Source organism: Neopsephotus bourkii, unplaced genomic scaffold (genome assembly GCF_033783945.1).
Source record: "Neopsephotus bourkii isolate Nb327-2 ecotype Australia unplaced genomic scaffold, CSIRO-AGI_Nbou_v1 NB_234, whole genome shotgun sequence".
In the NCBI taxonomy this organism is placed as follows: Eukaryota; Metazoa; Chordata; class Aves; order Psittaciformes; family Psittacidae; genus Neopsephotus; species Neopsephotus bourkii.
In genome coordinates, this window is record NW_026900744.1 from 16,338,494 (window position 1) to 16,357,107 (window position 18,614).

General features: G+C 50.8%; 1 protein-coding gene across 1 annotated transcript in view; it reads right to left on the reverse strand.

Annotated features, from left to right (window-relative positions):
- Positions 1 to 18,614, reverse strand: part of CACNA1E (calcium voltage-gated channel subunit alpha1 E) — a 139,368-nt gene that overhangs the window by 107,396 nt on the left and 13,358 nt on the right. Inside the window, exon 2 of the mRNA XM_061345581.1 lies at positions 7,563 to 8,013. Coding sequence (XP_061201565.1) covers positions 7,563 to 7,981 — 419 coding nt within the window. The 5' untranslated portion in view covers positions 7,982 to 8,013. The remainder of the gene's footprint in view (positions 1 to 7,562; positions 8,014 to 18,614) is intronic.

An 18,614-nucleotide genomic window follows, 5' to 3' on the forward strand; every position in this document is an offset into this window, starting at 1 on the left:
CTGTCACCCTTCAGAGCAGCTGAACTGAGATCAGGTCCCACACACACACAAGAAATTTCCCTGTTGCTGCGTTCATTTGCGCAGTTAGGTGGAAGTGCCATTTCCAAGGTACAAGTAAGTGTACTGGGCACAGGTTGTGCACTAATCCTCACAGCTAAGTTTTCACCAAACATTCAAAAACTTTTTCCAAGTTTGAACACTATATGGTCTGAAATGAAGAAAATGACAAATTGGGCTTGTGCAATGAGATATCATCTGTGTTTTAAGATGTTAAACATTGACTTAAATGAAAAGTAAGTTATAGTCTAATTGGACTAAATAACCCCTGAAGTCCCTTTTGTCCTGAATTATCTTCTCACCCTGACATCTCTTAAGTATAGATAATGCAAGGGAGTGGTGTACTGCACCTTAGAAACAATTAATAGAAAGTACATGAACCACACACATTTGAGAGGCTGGAAAGCACCTTTCCCACAAACATCTCCTGGCCAGCAGACAGCCTCCCCACCAGAATTACACAGGGACAGCTGTGGGCTGCCTGGGAGAGGGGAAGAGGTTGGATTATTCCCAGGAAGAGAAGGGACAAGGGTGCAAACGAGCACTGAATACCAGAAGTTTCACTGCATGCGTGCTGCACTGAATCACCCTCACAGTGTGAGAAGATAAAACCACGACTGATATAGCAGAGGATTGTGCTGCCATCCAGAGGGACTTCAGCAGCCTGGAGAAACAGGCAGAAGAACAGTATGATGCTCAGCTTCATTGGAAAGGCCAAGTCCTGCACTTGAGGAAGAACAACCCAGTACATGCTGGCTGGAAAGCAGCTTGGCAGACAAAGCCCTGCAGAGAGACATGCACTCACTGGAACAACGCCAGCGAAGGTGACTGAAGGAGTAGAGCAACTGCCCTACAAAGATGTTGGGAGAACAGCAGTTGCTTGGCCTGGCTGAGCAGATCCTATCAGTGGGTATGAATACCTGACAGTGGGAAGGCAGAGCCAGACTCTTCTCTGTGGCATCCAGTGACTGGACCAGAGGCAATGGGCACAAACTGCAATAAAATAAACCCTCAGATATACATGGGAATAAAGTTTTGACTGTGAGAGGAACAGAGTATTTGGGACAGGCTGCCCAGAGAGGTGGTGGCATTTGCATTCTTGGAGATCATCAAACCCATCTGCACATGGTCCTGGGCAGCTGCTTTCGGTGACTCTGCTTGAGGTTCTTTCCAACCCCACCACCTCCCAGCAATTCTGGGCTTCCAAGCTATGGCCAGCTCCCACATCAAACTCTCTCTGAAGGCTGGTTTCTGGGAAGCACAACCAGCCCCAGCACAGTGCAAGGCTTTGACACAGCCAAGATGTGCTAACAAAGCTTCCTGACACCCACAGCTGAGACTCCAATGAGGAAAGCACGAAAAGGGTATGCCAGGATTCAGTGACAAAATACGGGGCAGCAGTTCCCAAGCAGAGGCATCTGCTTGGAGCCACCTTGTCCTGCGTGTTCAGCAACCAGCTCTGAACAAGCACAGTTCCCCAAAAGAGTGGCCTCAGCTGTGTGGGAAGGCTGGGGCTGACCATAATCACTCACCCTCCGAGCAGCACCTGGGAGGCTTTGCAAAGTCACCTGCATTAATTCAGAAAGGGAATTCACCCAGGGTGTGCCAGAAACCCAGGCTTCAAGGAAGGTCAGGGAAAGATGCTGCTATTTTCATGCTGTTGCTAGGATATTCAGTGGAACTCAAGTTCACCCTGGGTCAGAAAACGATCTCTTCCCCGAGCATCCAAACCTTGGTTTGCAGTGAAAGGAAGAGGAGAGTGCACAGGGAGGCCAGTCCAGAGCAGCTCTGGGAGAGATGCTCAAGGCCAAGCTACCATAATAAAAGCCGTATTTCAATGCTCCAGGTTTAGTAAATCCAAGGCCCTTTCTACCAACTGCCTTGCTATTCTTGTAAGGTAAAACATAAGCAGGGAAAATCATCTTAACTGAGACCCATTCATTAGGCTCTCAGAGAGGTTAATTGTTTTGCCCTGGTTTGCAGAGGACTTGCATAGCAGACATGGTTATATCTCCATGAAGGATGCTCCCAGGTACGGGATCAGTGGCTTCACTTGTCACAGACATCTCAGTGGCTTTGCAGGGCCACTGCAGCTCTTGCCAGCTGCCCTGACCTTCCTGCTCAGCTCCCAGCCACATGCCAGCAGATGTCTGGATGGAAGCCCAAGGCAGAGAAGGATGTGGACAAGCTGCCTGTGACAGTGACCAATACTGCAGAGGTGCTGGGGGAAGAAAGTCACTGACCTCCCAGGACAAAGTCAGGGACAAAGGCAGGAGGAAGGGCAACAAACACTGGATAGCAGTGCCAGAGCTGAGACCAGGAGGGGATGCCAGGGCACCTTCTCTCTTCCCCAGCAGCAGCCCCAGAGGAGAAAGGGCTGCTGTTTCACAGGTCCCTCTCAGCATCAACACCGCAGCCAAGAGCCAGTGCCCTCCTCCAGTCCCACACTGGGGCAGGACAGCATGGAGCAGCCCCCATGGAGCCCATTGAGGTGGACAGGAGCTGCTGCACAGGGTAGGGAGCAGGGCTGCTGTTTACAGCATAGCAGCAATACCCACTAACTCAACACCTCTCCCAAAACTGTGCTGCAGAGCTACCAACACCAGTAACAGCAACTCAGAGCCAGCCTGGGGCTTGTTCCTTCCCTGCAGACCTGAGGAGGGCTAACGTGATGACCACTGGTCCAACCAGGGCTGCTGCTGTCAAAGCAGCCTCAGCCTGGGGGAATTTCCCAGGCAGCCTCACCAGCATGAGGGGCAAAAGAGGCAGCGCCATTCCACGTGTGCTCTGCCCTCTCCATCTCTGCAGTCAATCAAACCCAGATGCACTTGGGGAATATGCAGGGAAGCAGCGATGGAGCTGGCAGCACAGCACACACCAAGGGGGGGCTTTGTCTCAGTCAGCACCAAGGAAAATACAAATCATTAAAACAAAGTCAGCTTCATTTGTAATCTGGGGTGCACAGTGTGCACATAACCAGACAGACTGCCAAGCTGGGAAAAGCCAAAGATCTGTTAGCAACACCCTGTGCGTTTTCAGTTTCTTCTGTTCTCTTACTTCTTCCAATACAGCCGCATCAAGGCAGAGCTGCAGTGATGTTATGCTTCAGCCCAAAAGGCTCCCCATGGTCTGTATTGTAGGTACAGATCCGAACAAGCAGTAGAAAGCTCTCCTGTCCTGACACTCCATGGACCACAGGCTCCCGAATGGGCTAAAGGGACCTCACTGCAGATCACACTGCACAAGGGAGTCCTAGCAAAATCATAGCATTAAAGCCATTAACTCCAAGACACTACAAGACAGATCACTTTTAATGACCTGTAGGAGCACTGTCCTGTACTGTGGGCAGAGCGCATTGCTTGCCGCAGGACACTGAAACCTGCCACCCATCACCCAGGTACTCCAACACTGAATTACAGCATCCCACCTCCACAAAGCACCAAGATCCAGCTACTTTCTGTCTGGTATTCTCTGCTCCCTCAATCCCTGTCCAACATTTGGGAATCCAGATTTTCCATGCATCCTTGCTGTAGATACTCCAAAATGAGGGCACAGCTGTCATTCCCCAGATTGCACAAGCTAAACTCAACAAATATCCATGCACACATGGTTTTAAGCCATGCAAGGCAAGTTTGGGTCCTGCCTGCTGCAAACTCAGCTTGAGCCTTTTCTGGGATGCTCCCTGGGTGGTTCTGCCTGTCCCTACCATCAGCTAAGGCATCAGCTGCTCAGCCCGCAGAAGCCACAGGAGGTTCCCTGTTTGCCTATTTTGACAAGGAGCTTTTCTTTTGCACTCTCTCAGTCTGATGTAGTAGAAATGATGCTGCCACGTGTATGTGGCAAAGACACCAGTGATTCAACTATGACCACTCCTCGCTGCCCCAGCACACCAAACCTTGTAGTGCAGCAGATACCTCCATATACCTCCACCACTGACCCCAGTGTGTGAACAGTGGGATGGAAGGACATCAGGCCAGCACTCTGGAAAACAGGTTTTAGTGTCTGCCTTGGGCTTAAGTCCCTTAGTCAAGAACAAGGTGTGCTGGTACACACACCCCTCACCATAAAGTCAGGCCTCACACAGAGCCACTGTCCCACATGCACTTAGCAGATGGTGCTTTCTGCTCCCTGCCTCAGTTTCCCCTAAAATAAAGAACAGGGAAAGAAGCATTTTCCCCTCTCCTCTTTTTGTTCCACTGTAGTAAGGATAAAGCACATTTTACTTGTGCTCTCTTTTCACTGGTAAAAGGCAGCAGAGATGGAGGCTCAGTAAGGGTCAGACCTGCTGATGTTAACACTGGCAAGTAAGAAAAAGCATTCACTTATCTTCCCCCACTGCAACCCAGCAGAAGTGCAGCTGCACACAAAACCTCTGGCTGCACACCAGGAATCTGCATCTGCAAGGACAAAACTACTCCAGGGGAACAGAGGTCTCTTATGCAGCAGTTCAGTCCTGCAAGATAGCCATCATTCAGCACTATGTTTAACCAGTAACTCCCCAGGAGTACCGTGATGTAACTCATCAAGTTTTGGCAACAAGGAGGGGGAAAAGAAACCAACAACCCAGGAGAAAAAAGAAAACAACAACAAAAAAGCCATCAGTTATTGTGGGGCTGCCCTGAGCCCACAGGCCATCCCTCAAGGTCTGATACAACGGCTCAAAACCAAGCAGAAAACCCATTTTACAGGTTCCCCATATTCCATTTAATGTCCACCACCACACTGGGGCATGGAAAAATACTACTGTCACTGCTCACCAAAAGGGATAGAGCCAGACCTCAAGGGCAAAAGCCGCTAAGGTGGTTGACAGCATACAATATGGGCCCGTCTGAAAATTAAATCATGGGGAAATTTAATTATTACTAATAAAATTATACATATGGAAATGAATTTGCTTTTTTCTCCCCTACATGTTATCCAGCTACTCCCAGGGAGCATCCATGGAACTAGGGTTATTGGCTCTGCACACTGGCCTGGACTTTGGCACAGTTCTGGGAGAAATGTCACTGTTTGATGAGCCTGCTGTTAAAGCAGGAGCCTCAGCACGTGAGTTTTGCAGACTAATGGGGTACCAGGGCACCTAACTCTGGGACAGACACAAATACAGCCCTCTGGGGCTCAGCCTGCTGTGCCAATACTGCCAGCCCCCCAGAAAGGGACCTGGCAGCAACAGGCAGTGGGGCTCTTTGGTCCTCAGAGACACAAGGTCTGCAAAGCCCAAGGGCTAGAACCCAGCTTCTCCCCAGCAATGGGGGCCTCCTGCAAACTGCCAGCATCTCTACCTCCTGCAGCATGGCAACAAGGCTGTGGGCTTGTATGTCTGCAAGGAGAGAGCCCCATGCCTAGACCCCAACAGTGATGAGCCCGGGCAGGTAAAGGGGTGCAGCCCATCCCAATTTCAGGGATACCTGCCTTAGACATGACTTCCTATGCAGACCCACAGAACTGTCGTAGAGTGAGCTGAAATGCCCGAACCAGGCATTCGGAAACTGAGAAATGCAAAGATTGGACCCTACCAGCCTGGGGAAACAGGTTGGGATGGCAGCAGCCGGCATGGCCATCTGCATATTCCCACTGCGTTAAAGACAGAAATATTAGGCTTTGTGTTTGAATTACTGCTAGCTGGAGCAGATGAGGGTGGCAAAAGGGGCACATCCTACACAGTATGAGCAGGAAGGGCTCCGGCTTCATCTCCCTGCCACAAAATAGAGCTGTAGTCATCCAAGCAGTTAATTAGCAAGCAGCCGTTCTAGGACCTCTCTCTGCCAGCCGACAATTAACGAGGCCATCCCTCTGCTTCCTGCCCGGCCATGATTTATTCATCTGGCATCCCTGGTGGGTCAGGAAAGATAACAAGGCACAGAGCACTTGCTGAGCCCATATGTCAATTTATTTCCCCTGTGCGAGGCTCCCTGAATCACCAGCCAGGAGGTTCCCTAGGCACAAAGGGATGAGCACTGAGCTGAAAGGGCTGGGGAAAGCCAGCTTCACTGATGCGCTGCCCTCCAGAAAAGGGCAGGAGCAGCCTCAGTGTTACAACAAGCAGTTTCATCATGCAAGGCATCCCAAAAATTCCTACCAGCTTCAAACAAGTGGAACACTGACCTGGATCTCACCAAAGCAACATGCCACATCTAGTTAATACAGGGGCTCCCACCTTCTTCAGGTGTTTTATAATACACTGAATATTTCCAAAATACAGTGTCCGAGGCAGGTTGCTCCAGACCAGTGATACTGGAGCAGGATGTGCTGCAGCAGCTTAGCCCAGGCAGTTCTGCTGAATAGACACAAGGGGGGGAACCATGGAATCTAAATGCAGGATTGAAGCACATGGCTGCAGTCTTAGTTGCAAAATGAATGTCGGGCAGGGGAGAATAATCCAGGGCTTTGTAGAATCACAGAATGGTTTAGGTTGGAAGGAACCTTAAAGATCATCTTCTTCCGACCCCCTTCCCACAGGCAAGGACGCCTTCCACTAGACCTGGGTGCCCAAACACTTGAGCAGTGGCCTGAACACTTCCAGGGATGGGGCATTCGCATTAGATGACTTGGAGCTGGCTTTTCTCACAGCACCAAGGCAAACTACAGAATGAAGTTAATTAAAATAAATTAATAAGTAAACCGAGTGGGTTCTAGCCCTGCCAAGTACTTCTGTTTTCCCAAGTGCATTAGTGTCTCCAGCTTGCCCTGATTCAGGGGTACTTGGCCTCTTAGAATTAAATACAAATCCATTCATGGCAGGGCTGAAGCCACAGTAAATGCAGAAGGCAGAGACCCCAAACACATCCGAAAGCCCCACTGCAGCCAAGCAAAACTGTCTTGAGGACTTCCAAATTTCCTCTATGTCCCACTAACTCCTGCACAATTTGGTGAAACTCCTCATCCAGAGGCCCCTTTGCACCATTCCCATCAAATGCCACCTTCCAGCTCAGAGTCAAGAGAGGCATCTCCAACCACTTCAGCTGATAAACACTCACCTCCCATACATAGCATGAAACTCTCTCTCTCTCCACACTCCACAAAATCACCCTATCAGCAAAACACCGTGCTCCAGCTGGCTCAGACCAGCCCAATCCATGCAGGTCCTGTGTGATGCTTTCAGCCACAGGGCATGATGTGTGCTGCATGAGCTCCCAGCACTGGAGGCAGGACCACACATCCCATCAGTTTTAAGAGCACAGGGAGAAGAAAGGACCCAGAAGAGTTTTAGCTGGGTAGAGGGGAAAAACCCCAACCAACCAAACCCCCCAAATTAAAAGAAAAACTCATTCCCTGTGTCTCAAGTTTTTCCTTGCCTCTAAAACTCCTCCCTGGATAACAAAGGCAATGGGGAAAAGCAGCCCAGCTTGAGAGTGCCAGGAGATCGAGCACTGCTGAGCTGGCTGCTCCACAGGGGTGATGCTGACATGACACCCCCCAACCACGTCCACCAGCCCCATGGAGGACAGGCAACGCTCCCACTCCCCCCGGCTGCCCACCTGGGCTGGGGGCTCTCCAGTACTTACTCCCACTCCTTCCTCCGCGCCTGCGGCGTGCTCTGCATCTTGTGCGCCTCATGCGCCTTGATAATGTCCCTCTGCTCAATCAACCCACCCCGTCGGCGCTTGATCACATCCGGGCTCACGGGGACATACTGGCCGAGCCCCAGGTCGAAGGTGCTGCCAGTCTCTGTGCCGGCATCAGCATCCCGGGACCGGGGGTCATAGAGGGCATCGAAGCTGGCGGCGCGTGAGACCAGGGCCTCGGCCAGGCTCTCGGGCTCCAGCAGGTTGCAGGACTGGGTGGTTTGCATCAGGCCGAGCCGGTGCTTGTGCCATGTCTCCTCCTCGGGCAGGGCCAGGATGTAGCGGGGGGAGGCAGTGTCCAGCTCAGCCCCCCTGCCCGGCGCTGGGGCGCTGACGGAGCATGTGCCGAATCCCAGCATCTTTGGTGCTGTTGCTGTTGTAGCTCATCACTCTGGAGGGGCACAAGACAGAGAAGGGAAGCTCAGGGCTTTGCTCCATTTGCCCCCCAATTCCCTCCCTTCCTCCCACATCAGCTGGAAGTCCCATTTATCCTGGGTTTGTTGGGCTCTCAAACCAGGCACAGGATGCACAATACTGCATCCCCAAGGCTAGGGCATGGCACAGCACCTCCTATCTTACTGTTTTCTTCCTCCTTCCCAATCTGGGTGCTCTTCACCTCTTGAACCTGCAGCTCTCTGACACTGCAGCCTGTCCTCCCTGGGGACACCAGAGCAGCACAGCTCCCTGCAGCCAGACCAGAATGTAATGAGCTAGATGGGAAAAGAGGAGACTCAGGAGGCCTGGGTCAAACCACCCTTGTGCTGCTTTTGGTTGCTTGGGGTTTTTTTCTCTGCTGGTTGTTGGGGTTTTTTTTTTGCTTCTGTGAAGGGTTGGGAGGGATTAAAGGGACTGGCATGGCACAGCCCTGCTGGAAACACAACCTGTAACACAGAGCAGGGCTCTTCCCATCCAGCCCAGCAGGCAGCCATGCATCCACCAGGAATCCAGTGCTGCCGGCTCTCGGCTGCCTGTGCTGGCAGGGGCCGTGCAAGGGGCACGCATGCCAGCAGAGGGTGCAGTGCCCTTGGAAGCTGCATCCCGGGGGGGACACAGCTTTGGAGCATCCGTGGCTGGAGGGTCCACCTCCCCTGTCCAACCCCACGCGGGTGGGATGATGGGCAGGCAGCAGCTTAGGGGGCTGGGTATGAAAATACCAGTGTGGCTTTGACTCAAGAGCTGCACATGGGAGCAAAAGGCACAGGAACGCTGCCAGCAACACCGCTTAGAGCAACGCTCCTTGGCTAAGCAAAACAGACATGAGATGCTTGTATCTGAGAATACACCCAAAGCCTTGTCATGGTGAAATGCTTTATTCTCATGTCAGAGAGGTGTCATTCAGCATGCTACTGCTATGGGAAGGGCTTCACTCCACCAGTTCTTCAAATTCCTCCCCCAGTGCTTATCCACAATGGAGGTGAAAGAGGGGATGATGGAAAAGAGCAAGGCAGCAGGTGCTTCACACCAAGGCTGTCATGCCCTTCCTAACCACAACCCTGACACGGGAGGAAACAACCCAGCAAGGGAAAAGAGAGCTTAACCCCCATGAGGTACATAATAATGTAACAAATTGAGCGGATCCCTCATCTTAACCCCTCCACAGGGTGTTCGGAGACACCTGAACTCCTCCTCCAGAACAAGCAGGGAGGTGAGAATGGCAGTCAGGAGAAAGGCTAGGAAATCACCACACCAGGTGTAAAAAGTAACTTACATACAGGAAACAAATAAACATGAAGAGTAACTGAGGGGATGAAACAGAGCATGGCCCCCATGTGAGCCAAAATAAGCCTGACATCCCCATGCCACAGAGGAAGAGGGGCACAGCCCAGCCATGGAAGCATCCCACCTCCTTCGAGTCTGTGGTGTTGCACGACAAATATGAAGTGCTTAAAGTTGCCCCTGAATTTCAACCTGACCAACCCAAGGGATACTCACGCCTTAGCAAGGTCTCCAGAAAGAAAAAGGCAACTGCCAGTAAGAGCCTCGGCAAGTTAATTAGCACATTGACAAGAGTTTGGCTGCTCCCACTGAAAGCTATGAACAGATTCTTCACTACTTTACTTACCCATGTGAGGTTTGTTTTTTAGAGCATTAATCACTTTTTCAATCAGTTCTTTATAATGTATTATTTTTCCAACTTCTGCCTTTTCATATTGCTTTGCTCATTTTCAATGCTCCCCTGCTAACGTTTAACTCCTCATTCAGCCACATCAGTTTTCCTTTTGGGGTTTGGGCATTTTTTGATTTTGCATTTTGGGTTGTTTTTTTTTTTGTGGGTGGTGGGTTTGGGTGGTTGGGGTTTTTTGGTGGTGATTGTTGGTTTGGGTTGGGTTTGGTTTGAGTTTGTTTTGTTGGTTTGTTTTGGGGTTTTTTTAACAGCCATTCTGCAGCCCTGTTTCTTCCCTGAGCATTTCCTTGGGGAGGACTGGAGCCTTTCTTGTATACCAAGCACAAGCACTCTGGGTTTCAGCCACAGCATAGCCCCAAGGACAATTATCTCAGTGCAAATAAGGACACATCCCAAGAGCAGCTTCAGCATACATGCGGACACTGTCTCTTCTGATGCCTACCAACATATCTCCCACCAGGCTTGCTCCAGGGACACCGGCGGTTCACAGGCTTGGAGGCAAATGAAGAAGCTCAAGCAGAGCCCTTAAATGAAACCCCAAGAAAGTTTGAGGAAATAAATAGAAATCATTAGCTCTGCTTCCACCTAAGCAAACAAGGCTTACACTGCCAACAGAACAAGCCACGTTCCCTCCAGAGAAGTGACAAGCAGAGACGGGAGGATGCCAGAACATTTTGTTAAGGAAAGCTGATGAGGCTATGTGCTAACTAGAGCGCTCACAGGATGCAAGGCGCCACGTACAAAGCATCTGACATCAGGGTGTCTGCCCATCTTCTAGCCTTTGGTCTCCCCCTTACACTGAAAACAAACCTGCTACATTTTTACACAAAATCTGAATTATTGGTAAAAACACCACATTTGCCTGGTTTTGCTGTTTCATTGCCAGCCCTGCCTCCTGCAAAGGGCAAAAACCTACAGCAAGCCAACACATGGCTGGCTTTAAAAATACGGAATTATTTTCCCACAGCTTGGGAATGGGTCATGACCAGAGCTGGGACCACAGAGCCAGCCAGCAGGCCTATCTCCACCCCAGGTTTGCTTAGTAACATACAACTAGGGTGCATACCCTTGCCTCTGAACCCCTCCAGCTGCAGATCAACCTTTGCACGGGAATGAACCCAGGTTGCCACACAGCTCCCTGTTAACAGCCAGACAGAAGGTGTCTTTGCAGCTTGTTCATGACAAAAACTTAAAAAACCAAAGAGAAAACAGTATATCCACCTGCCCGACACCCCACACACCCCCTACGAGGTTCCCCACCGGTGACTCAGGCTGATGCTCGCTATCCATATCCCTGGTTGCATGATCAGGATGTGGTAAGAACATGGCATAGACCCACACAGGGCTCTGGGCAGTCCCCACTGCCCCTCTACTCACCCAACTTCTGCAGGAGCAGAGGATGTTACTGCAGAGCAATGCTATGCTTTGATACAGGAGAGCTGAGAAACAACTGCTGTTGTGACACATAGCAGGCTTTCAAAACCAGAAAATGAAGTTTCTAGAGGCTCTTACCTCCAAAATTTCAGTCCAAAAGTAGTAACAGTCAGGAAATTTACCGTTTACTCCTGCAGCAGAGAAGTCATCCAGATAAAACTATGGCCACAGGGCACCATGAGCAGCCAAACTGAATTAGAGAGTGGATATTTAACTGTGAAATCATTGGCACTTGTGCTTTCACCTGCATGGTGGCTGGGAGCAGCATACAGCTTCCAGCAGAACCCAGGGCACATCTGAGGACACAGAACACCCAGCTGTGCCAATGCACAGCCAGAGCTCACTCTGTCTATTGGGGATCTCATTAGAGAGACTGCACCAAGCATCCATCCATCATCCCCTCCCACACTGGTCTTATCACAGCCAAACAGTGCAGTGAGCATCTCTTGCCCCTTGGCAACATGGGCTGAAAGAGGACACAACCCAGAGCAGCACCCCAGCCCACAAACCACTGAGAACAGCATTTTCAAGACATCTGCACCAGAGGACAAGTGATGGAAGAGGAGACACACACAGGTCCTCTGCAGCATCTTCAAGAGACAACCACACACTGAGAAGTGACTCAACCCCATTATCTCAACCGAAACCACATACCACAACCAAGGCACACAGCCTCTGCAGGCAGGAGACCCTGGGCTCCCACACCATACTTCATTTTTAACTTCTAGTAGCTGATTAACTAATAAAGAGCTGCACTGAGAAGCAGGTTCCCAGCAGCATGGCTGACCTACAAAGAGGAAATTCCTTTCAGGGGTCTTCTCAGTGTATGTGTTTGTGTTACAATGGCAGTAATCAAGTCTTTAGACAAGTAACTATGTATTACCGTAATAACTACACTGAGCACTTAAGACGCTGGGTGAGCTCTTTTCTTCCATTATCTGAATAACCCTCACCAAACCCCCAGAGATAAAGCAGAAAGGCTTAATGCTGTGTTGGCTTGTGGGGACTGATCTTCCTCAGGAAGCACAATGGTCCAGCACCTCAGTGCTGAGCTCCAGCACTGCCACAAGCCCCAGCTGAGCAGGGAGGCAGAAATCCCTTCCTGGAGAGGACACAAGGCCCCAGCCCATGATGGACAAACCCTGGCTGTGGTGAATGCAACTAGCAGCAAAGCTGCCAGTACTCCTACCACAGTCCATCAGCCCATGCAGCCTTCCCTGGGGATCTGCAGGATGATTTCAACAGCAGCATTGAGTAAGAAGCTGCTCTGATGATGCTGCTTCCCCCTGTGAGCAAGTGTCCCTCCTCTCTCCTGAATGAGCAAGGAGAGAGCACAAAAGGGACAAGAGCAAACCCCTCAGGAAGATGTGTACATATAGCAGAGCATCTAGAATGCTGCCCTCAAGCATCCTGGGGACAACTTGAGTCAGGCGGCATTTCTATGCTTCACCAGCCCATAGGGGACATTTCTTCCCTAAGCTTGGATGATGTCCCTGGGAACTCAATGCTCAGATATCTCAGCCCCACTCCATCCTGGGGCATAGGGATGCTTGAAATCTGTCCCTTGCCACTCCTTCCCTCTGGCTCACTAATTTGCCTGTCCCAGGCCAGAGAGGCCACTTGATTTCCAGGACAATCAAAACCTATCTGCTTTTCTCTTCTGAGCTGTGATTACTTCAAGCTGCTAATTATTAGTCCCTGCTCCAGGGTAGAAGGAGAGCTCATGCAGTGCAGCTAAGCAGAGCACGAAACCTCAGAGTGCCAGGAAGAAATTCAGCGTGGGGCCCCTCCAAACAGAGACAGATGGGCTGCAAAAGTGACTGATTCATCCTCGTGGCCTTTTCGTCTCCCACCACGTGCACTTCCCCTCACAGCAGCATGGATGCTGTGGTGAGTGAGCACCACTCAAACCAGCTCCGAATCCCCCCAGTTCTCCAGCTCCTTCAACTTGCAGTGAATGTAGTGGCTAGGTTTGTGCAGCAGAGTGGCTGCAGGAGCCAGCTGGTGAGGGTGAGCTATTTTAAATCGAGTCATTTATTACTGGGGAAAAGTTTGTTGGATTAAACCCTCTCCCATTGCCCCTGCCACCAGCAGGTTTGCTGTGGCTTTGCTGGGAAGAGCTGCTCCCAGCAGCCCCAGTACTTGCTTAGTAGCCAGCAAGAGCCAAAGCTGCATCCCATGCTCGGGAGCTTTGTACAACACCAGCAACGGAGAGACTTAAGCAAGGTGAGAAAGAAAATAAAAGAGACATTTACAGACAAAGGCTCCTTGCACAGAGCTATTCCTACCTCAGCAACAAGCACAGGTGGAAGGGTCAGGTCAGACATCCCAGTAAAGAAGGTAGGGGGGAAGGCAGCATTGCACATGGCCTTCCAGTGTGTTTGGGGCACTCATGGCACAAGCAAAGAAGTGCCGCTTGGCTCATTTCTCAGAAAACACTCATTTATCATCTCCCATTCACGTGCAATAAACAATTTTTGGGCCTCCACCATGTCAAGACACTACAACAAAGACCCCTGGAACTACTGCAAAGATCAGATGGAGAAAAGAGCATAGCTCCAAATAATACCCAAGGGCTGTTTAAGGCCAGGGAGATGCCTCAGCTCTAGATATCATTCAACCTTTTGTCTGGGAAACAGCTTGTGTTCTGCTACACCAGGGATTTCACACTGAGATGATGCTCCAGTGGTGAGCAAGCTTCCCAGGCCTGAGAACTGCTTCTGCTTCCCAGTAAAAGCCACACTGAGCCTGGATGGGCCAGGCTGCTGCTCAAATCCCATCCCAGTTAGGAGGCATCTCAAAGGCCAGCAAGCCCGTGGTGGGTGCGAGGGCTCTCCCTGTGCCAGCAGTGGGACAGCACAGCCCCAGGTACAGGAGCCCTCCTGCAGAGCCCCACTCCCAGGGGAATCAGCTTTAAGAATATCAAAACATGAAATAATCCCATCTCTCCTTTAAGAGCAACTGTTAAACAACCCCACGATTACTTATATAAATGTACATCAAAGAAACCAGCCCTCCATCTCCAGCAGAGAGGCAGGAGAGCCAGAGACTGCCAGATGAGCAGGACCTGGCCCAGGGGACTGGCTGCAGGCAGCAAGCCCAGCCCCAAGGATGCTTTCAGGGCAAGGTCAGAAGGAGGCAAAATGCTGCCGGGGTAGCAGTGAGAGACAGGGCTCTGGCTGGCCTGACATTTCACTGATAGGGTGGCTCCAGGCATGGGCAGCAAGGTGTCTGGGGGACTGGGAATGCCCATCCTGAAAAACCACTCAACCCCCAGATTTCTTCCAGCATCACCTTTGAGACAATCTCATATCTTCACCTCTTCCTGTGCCCCTCAGTACCAGACAGGCAGACGTTTCTGGATCTCAAGGCAAGGTACCCCTTATCTCACACCCTTCATGCCTGCAACATGCCACCCTCGATATCAGACCCTCCCCAGTGCTTACCCACACTGGCATCCCAGCTCCCGGGAGGGTAGAGGAAATGAACACAGGCAGATCTGAGGACATGTGTGCCACTGGCTGTGGGCAGAGATGGGGAATGTGGGACGATGCCCAACACAGCTCAGCATTTCCCTTCCTTACACAGCGTTTCCTTCCCTTCCACCCAGTAGGGCCAAGGAGAGAGGTACCACCTTGGTGGGCAACTGATGGGCTTTGGCTCACCTAGCACAGCACTGCTGCTCTGCAAACAGCACAGGACCAAATCTGGCAATAGGAATAATTGGGGACAGGAAAGCAAGCTGTGATCTGCACAACAGCAGTGTCTAGAAACAAGTAGTGCTTGAAGCTATACATACACATAGCCAAAGAGCGTGCCCTTAATAGTTTGCTTTCCAAAGAAGGGCAGAGACAGGACTTCCTAAGATAATTTCCAGCTGCAATCGCTGGGCCACCCTCCAGGAATATAACTCTGCTCCAGCACAACTGTGCAAGCAGTCACGCCTCCAAGCTGCCCTCCTCTCTCCAGCTCCCACTGCAAGGAGGTTTTCCTCCGAAAAGCGCAGTGATCCCCCTGGGTTGCCTATCGTTCCTGCAGTGTGGGACAGAGAGACAGCACCAACATAAAGTACATGTATGGAACTGTGCCCTCATCCAGTCACAGACATGGGGAGAGCAGTGCCTCCACATCCCAGCCCACCATTCTCTGGATAGCTGGTGAGCCAAGAGCAGCACACGCAGGTAGTCACAGACAAAGCATCACCACCCCAAGGACAGCCTGAATTTATGCTTTAATTAGCACACAGCAGCAGATCTGGCTCTGCACATCGCACCCAGCTGCTCCAGTACCCAAAGCTGTGGAAAGCTGTGCTGCTGAGCCCTGTGACTGAGCCTGAGCTAGCTTGTTTCAAAGAGAAAACTGATCCCAAGTGACATCAGGGTTTGCCATCCTTCCCCATCACTCTCAGCGGCTGCAAGAACTGCCGATGTATAGAGAGGAGCAGGAGCTCCAGCACCAGCCAGGGTGTGTTAGAGTTGCTGTGCAACAGAGAAAGAAAATGCTTTTAGAAATAAATAGACCGGTCTCTGGGAAACACTGCTGGCATCCAGCCCTTGCTCCTTGCTCCAGAGCACCTGAAATGAGGCAGCACACAGAAACAGGCTGAGAACAAGGTATTGCTTTTGATGCAGGAGATCAGAAACCCAGGTCAGCCTGAAACCATGGATGCAAAGAGGATTAGATGCAAATAAAGAAGGAAAAACGGGGAGACATGAAACATCCTGGCCTCCTGAGCACTACCCCAGAAAAGTTTGTTCCTCAGTACTGAGGTGGGCTGAACACATGTTATCCCAAGACGGACACTGATCCTGGGAGCTGCTTGGTCTGGGTTGCTGGGTTGTGGGTCTGAATGGCACCTGATGCCTTCCAGGCATTGCCAGCACAAACCCTGATTCTGGCTTCACGCTGGAGCTTACAGCTTCTCCAAAAATGTCTGGCTTAGCCAGGAACTGCCTGCAGGAATGGAGCAGGAAGAACACACACATGCCTCAAACTGCAACACTCCAGGCTCATCTCCCAGGATAGCCATCTGGGCTTTCTCCTTGCATTTCACCCCGCACTGGACTCAGCAGCAGCTCCTTCAGACTGCCCTTCTTCTCTCCAGCCAGGAAACAACAAAAGTAACAAAATTCTTGTTTAACCTGGCAAAGCCAGGGAGAAGTTCTCATTTCCAACGGTGCCTTTGCTAAGGTGACTCAGAAACCACAATGTGTGTCATTACTTAATAGACCCGCAAAGGCAATTATATGATCATGCAAACATCAGATTCCTGGCACAAGGAGTCACAGCACCCCTGAGAGGTTAAAACAAAGGGATGCTTTAAAGGTGAGCGATGGCAGGGTTTATTCTTCTTTGACTTTGTTCTCATTACGTGCGAAGACTCACTGAAAAGGTATTATTGTTTGTGGGGGAAAAAAGTGAAGAAAAAAGCCTCTTGCACAAACTGCACAGTGAAGAAGAGAAGGGAATAGAGAATAAGCATGTCCTGCTGTGCTGAAGACTTGGGGAAGAAACCCTGCCAAGCATCCTCTGCTGCAAGGTCCTCACCAGCTTCAACCACAAGCACAAGGGCAAGGCAGAGCCCGTATCACTGGATAAACAGAGCAAGACCTTCGTGATTCAACCTCAAACGAGGAAAGGCAGGTTTTCTTTTTGCTCCTTCACTCATGGCTTCTATAACCCTGTTTACCTTGCAAACTGTGGAGACCCAAGCAGATCTGCATTTTACCTTACCCTGGCTTGAGCTGGGTCAGGATAAACGGACAATAAAAACATATTTCTTTCTTGTCAACATAAAAGATGCAGAAATCAGGCCTTGTGGACCCCCAACCTGCTTCCTTCTGAGTAGGAGAGCATGTCCGACACGTGGCTGCTCAGGAGTAAAAGCCTGGACCAATCCCTGTGCTTCCTCATCCTCACCTGTCCCTGCCACCCTCAGCCACCCCAAGCTGACAAACACACACAGAGTTCATCCCCTGAGCCATTTCTCATCAGTCTCTTACAGTATGGGAGATGGGAGGAAAACAAACAAATGTTTATGGGGAGCTAAAAAGACAATTTCAGTAATCCTGTTTTTTCAACCAGGACTAATACCAAGGACTCAGCGAGAACCCAGTCCTCACCTCCCACCAAATTTACACATGCCTGCTCCTAGGGGCCCCTTAGGGAACACCACCAAATCCCTTGGGAAAGCCTGGGTGCTTCCTTCCAGCTCCTAAAGGCAGCCACGCTCCCAGATCCAGCTGAGCACCATGGGCAAGCCAGCCTGGGCACAAGCCCAGCCGTTTCACTAAGGTGCCAAGTGAAAGGTTAGCACTTCTGGAAACCATCTGGGCAAGAGGACAGGCACAGGGCATGGCATTTTTAGGCACTGCTCTTTCAGATACACCCAGCTGGACCGGAGCCACCATCAGTGGCCTCCTTTCCCTCCAGCAGTGCAGCCTTGTCCCCCACTCCTGCTGCAGATTCCCTCCCCAGACCCCAGCAACAGTGGTGCTTAGCACCCACACTGTCTGCCTTGCTTTGTTAATGCCAGCAATTCAACACCTCCCTTTGGCCCAAAGCCACCACCTCATCATTGGGCTCCCTCTCCTCCTCAAAACGTTTCTTCTTTCAGCGAGAGCTCATCCAGCTCTGCTTTCCCTTCTTTTATCAGTTTGCTACAATTGCTGGCATTGAGCTGTTAATACTGCGATTGCCTCCTCTTCTTTCCCTCTTTATTTGTGGCATTATTTCATCGTTGCTGTTTCATCCCTCTGAAGCATGTTACTCAGAATAATTTATACCAAAGCAACCTTCCTGCCAGATAGCTGCTTTGTGGGACCTTAAGCACACTGCAAATGAGCTCAAAATAAGGATGAGACTAATTCATGGAAGAGAGGATGGCAGGTAAACCGAGGAATAACAGCCTAGCTGCGTCTCCAAGCTCTGTGCTACCAGTAGCCAGAGCTTCGGAAGATCCAGTAGGGAAAGAATGATGTACGTCTGATTTTTTACGCCGTTCCTTGTATTTCTTAAGATGCACACCAGGCCAGCTCAGCATCCTCCACAGTCCTCACTGAGCAGCCAGACCAGGCACAAAGCTAGAAGGAACTTAGCTCTGACCCGAACTGACTGCTTCAGTTGTCAGCCCCATCTCTCTCTACCGAAAGGATGCCCGAGAGCTGAATAAGCTCATAATTCTATCCTCAAATTGGCCCTTTTACAGCAGCGTGTGTGCTTGGAGCTTGGACTTTACCATATTTGCAAACACCAGGGATCACACTGCGATAGCGTGCGAGCGGCTGCTAATCGGTGGCCCTCCATCCGTCACTCTCTGTCTCCAGGAAGGCAGACAAGGCTCTTCCGCAGGCGGCACACAACATTTTTTACTCTAGAAAACTGCCATCTGTAATTTCTGTAGACATCTCAAGGATGGCTGAGGACCGGCAGTG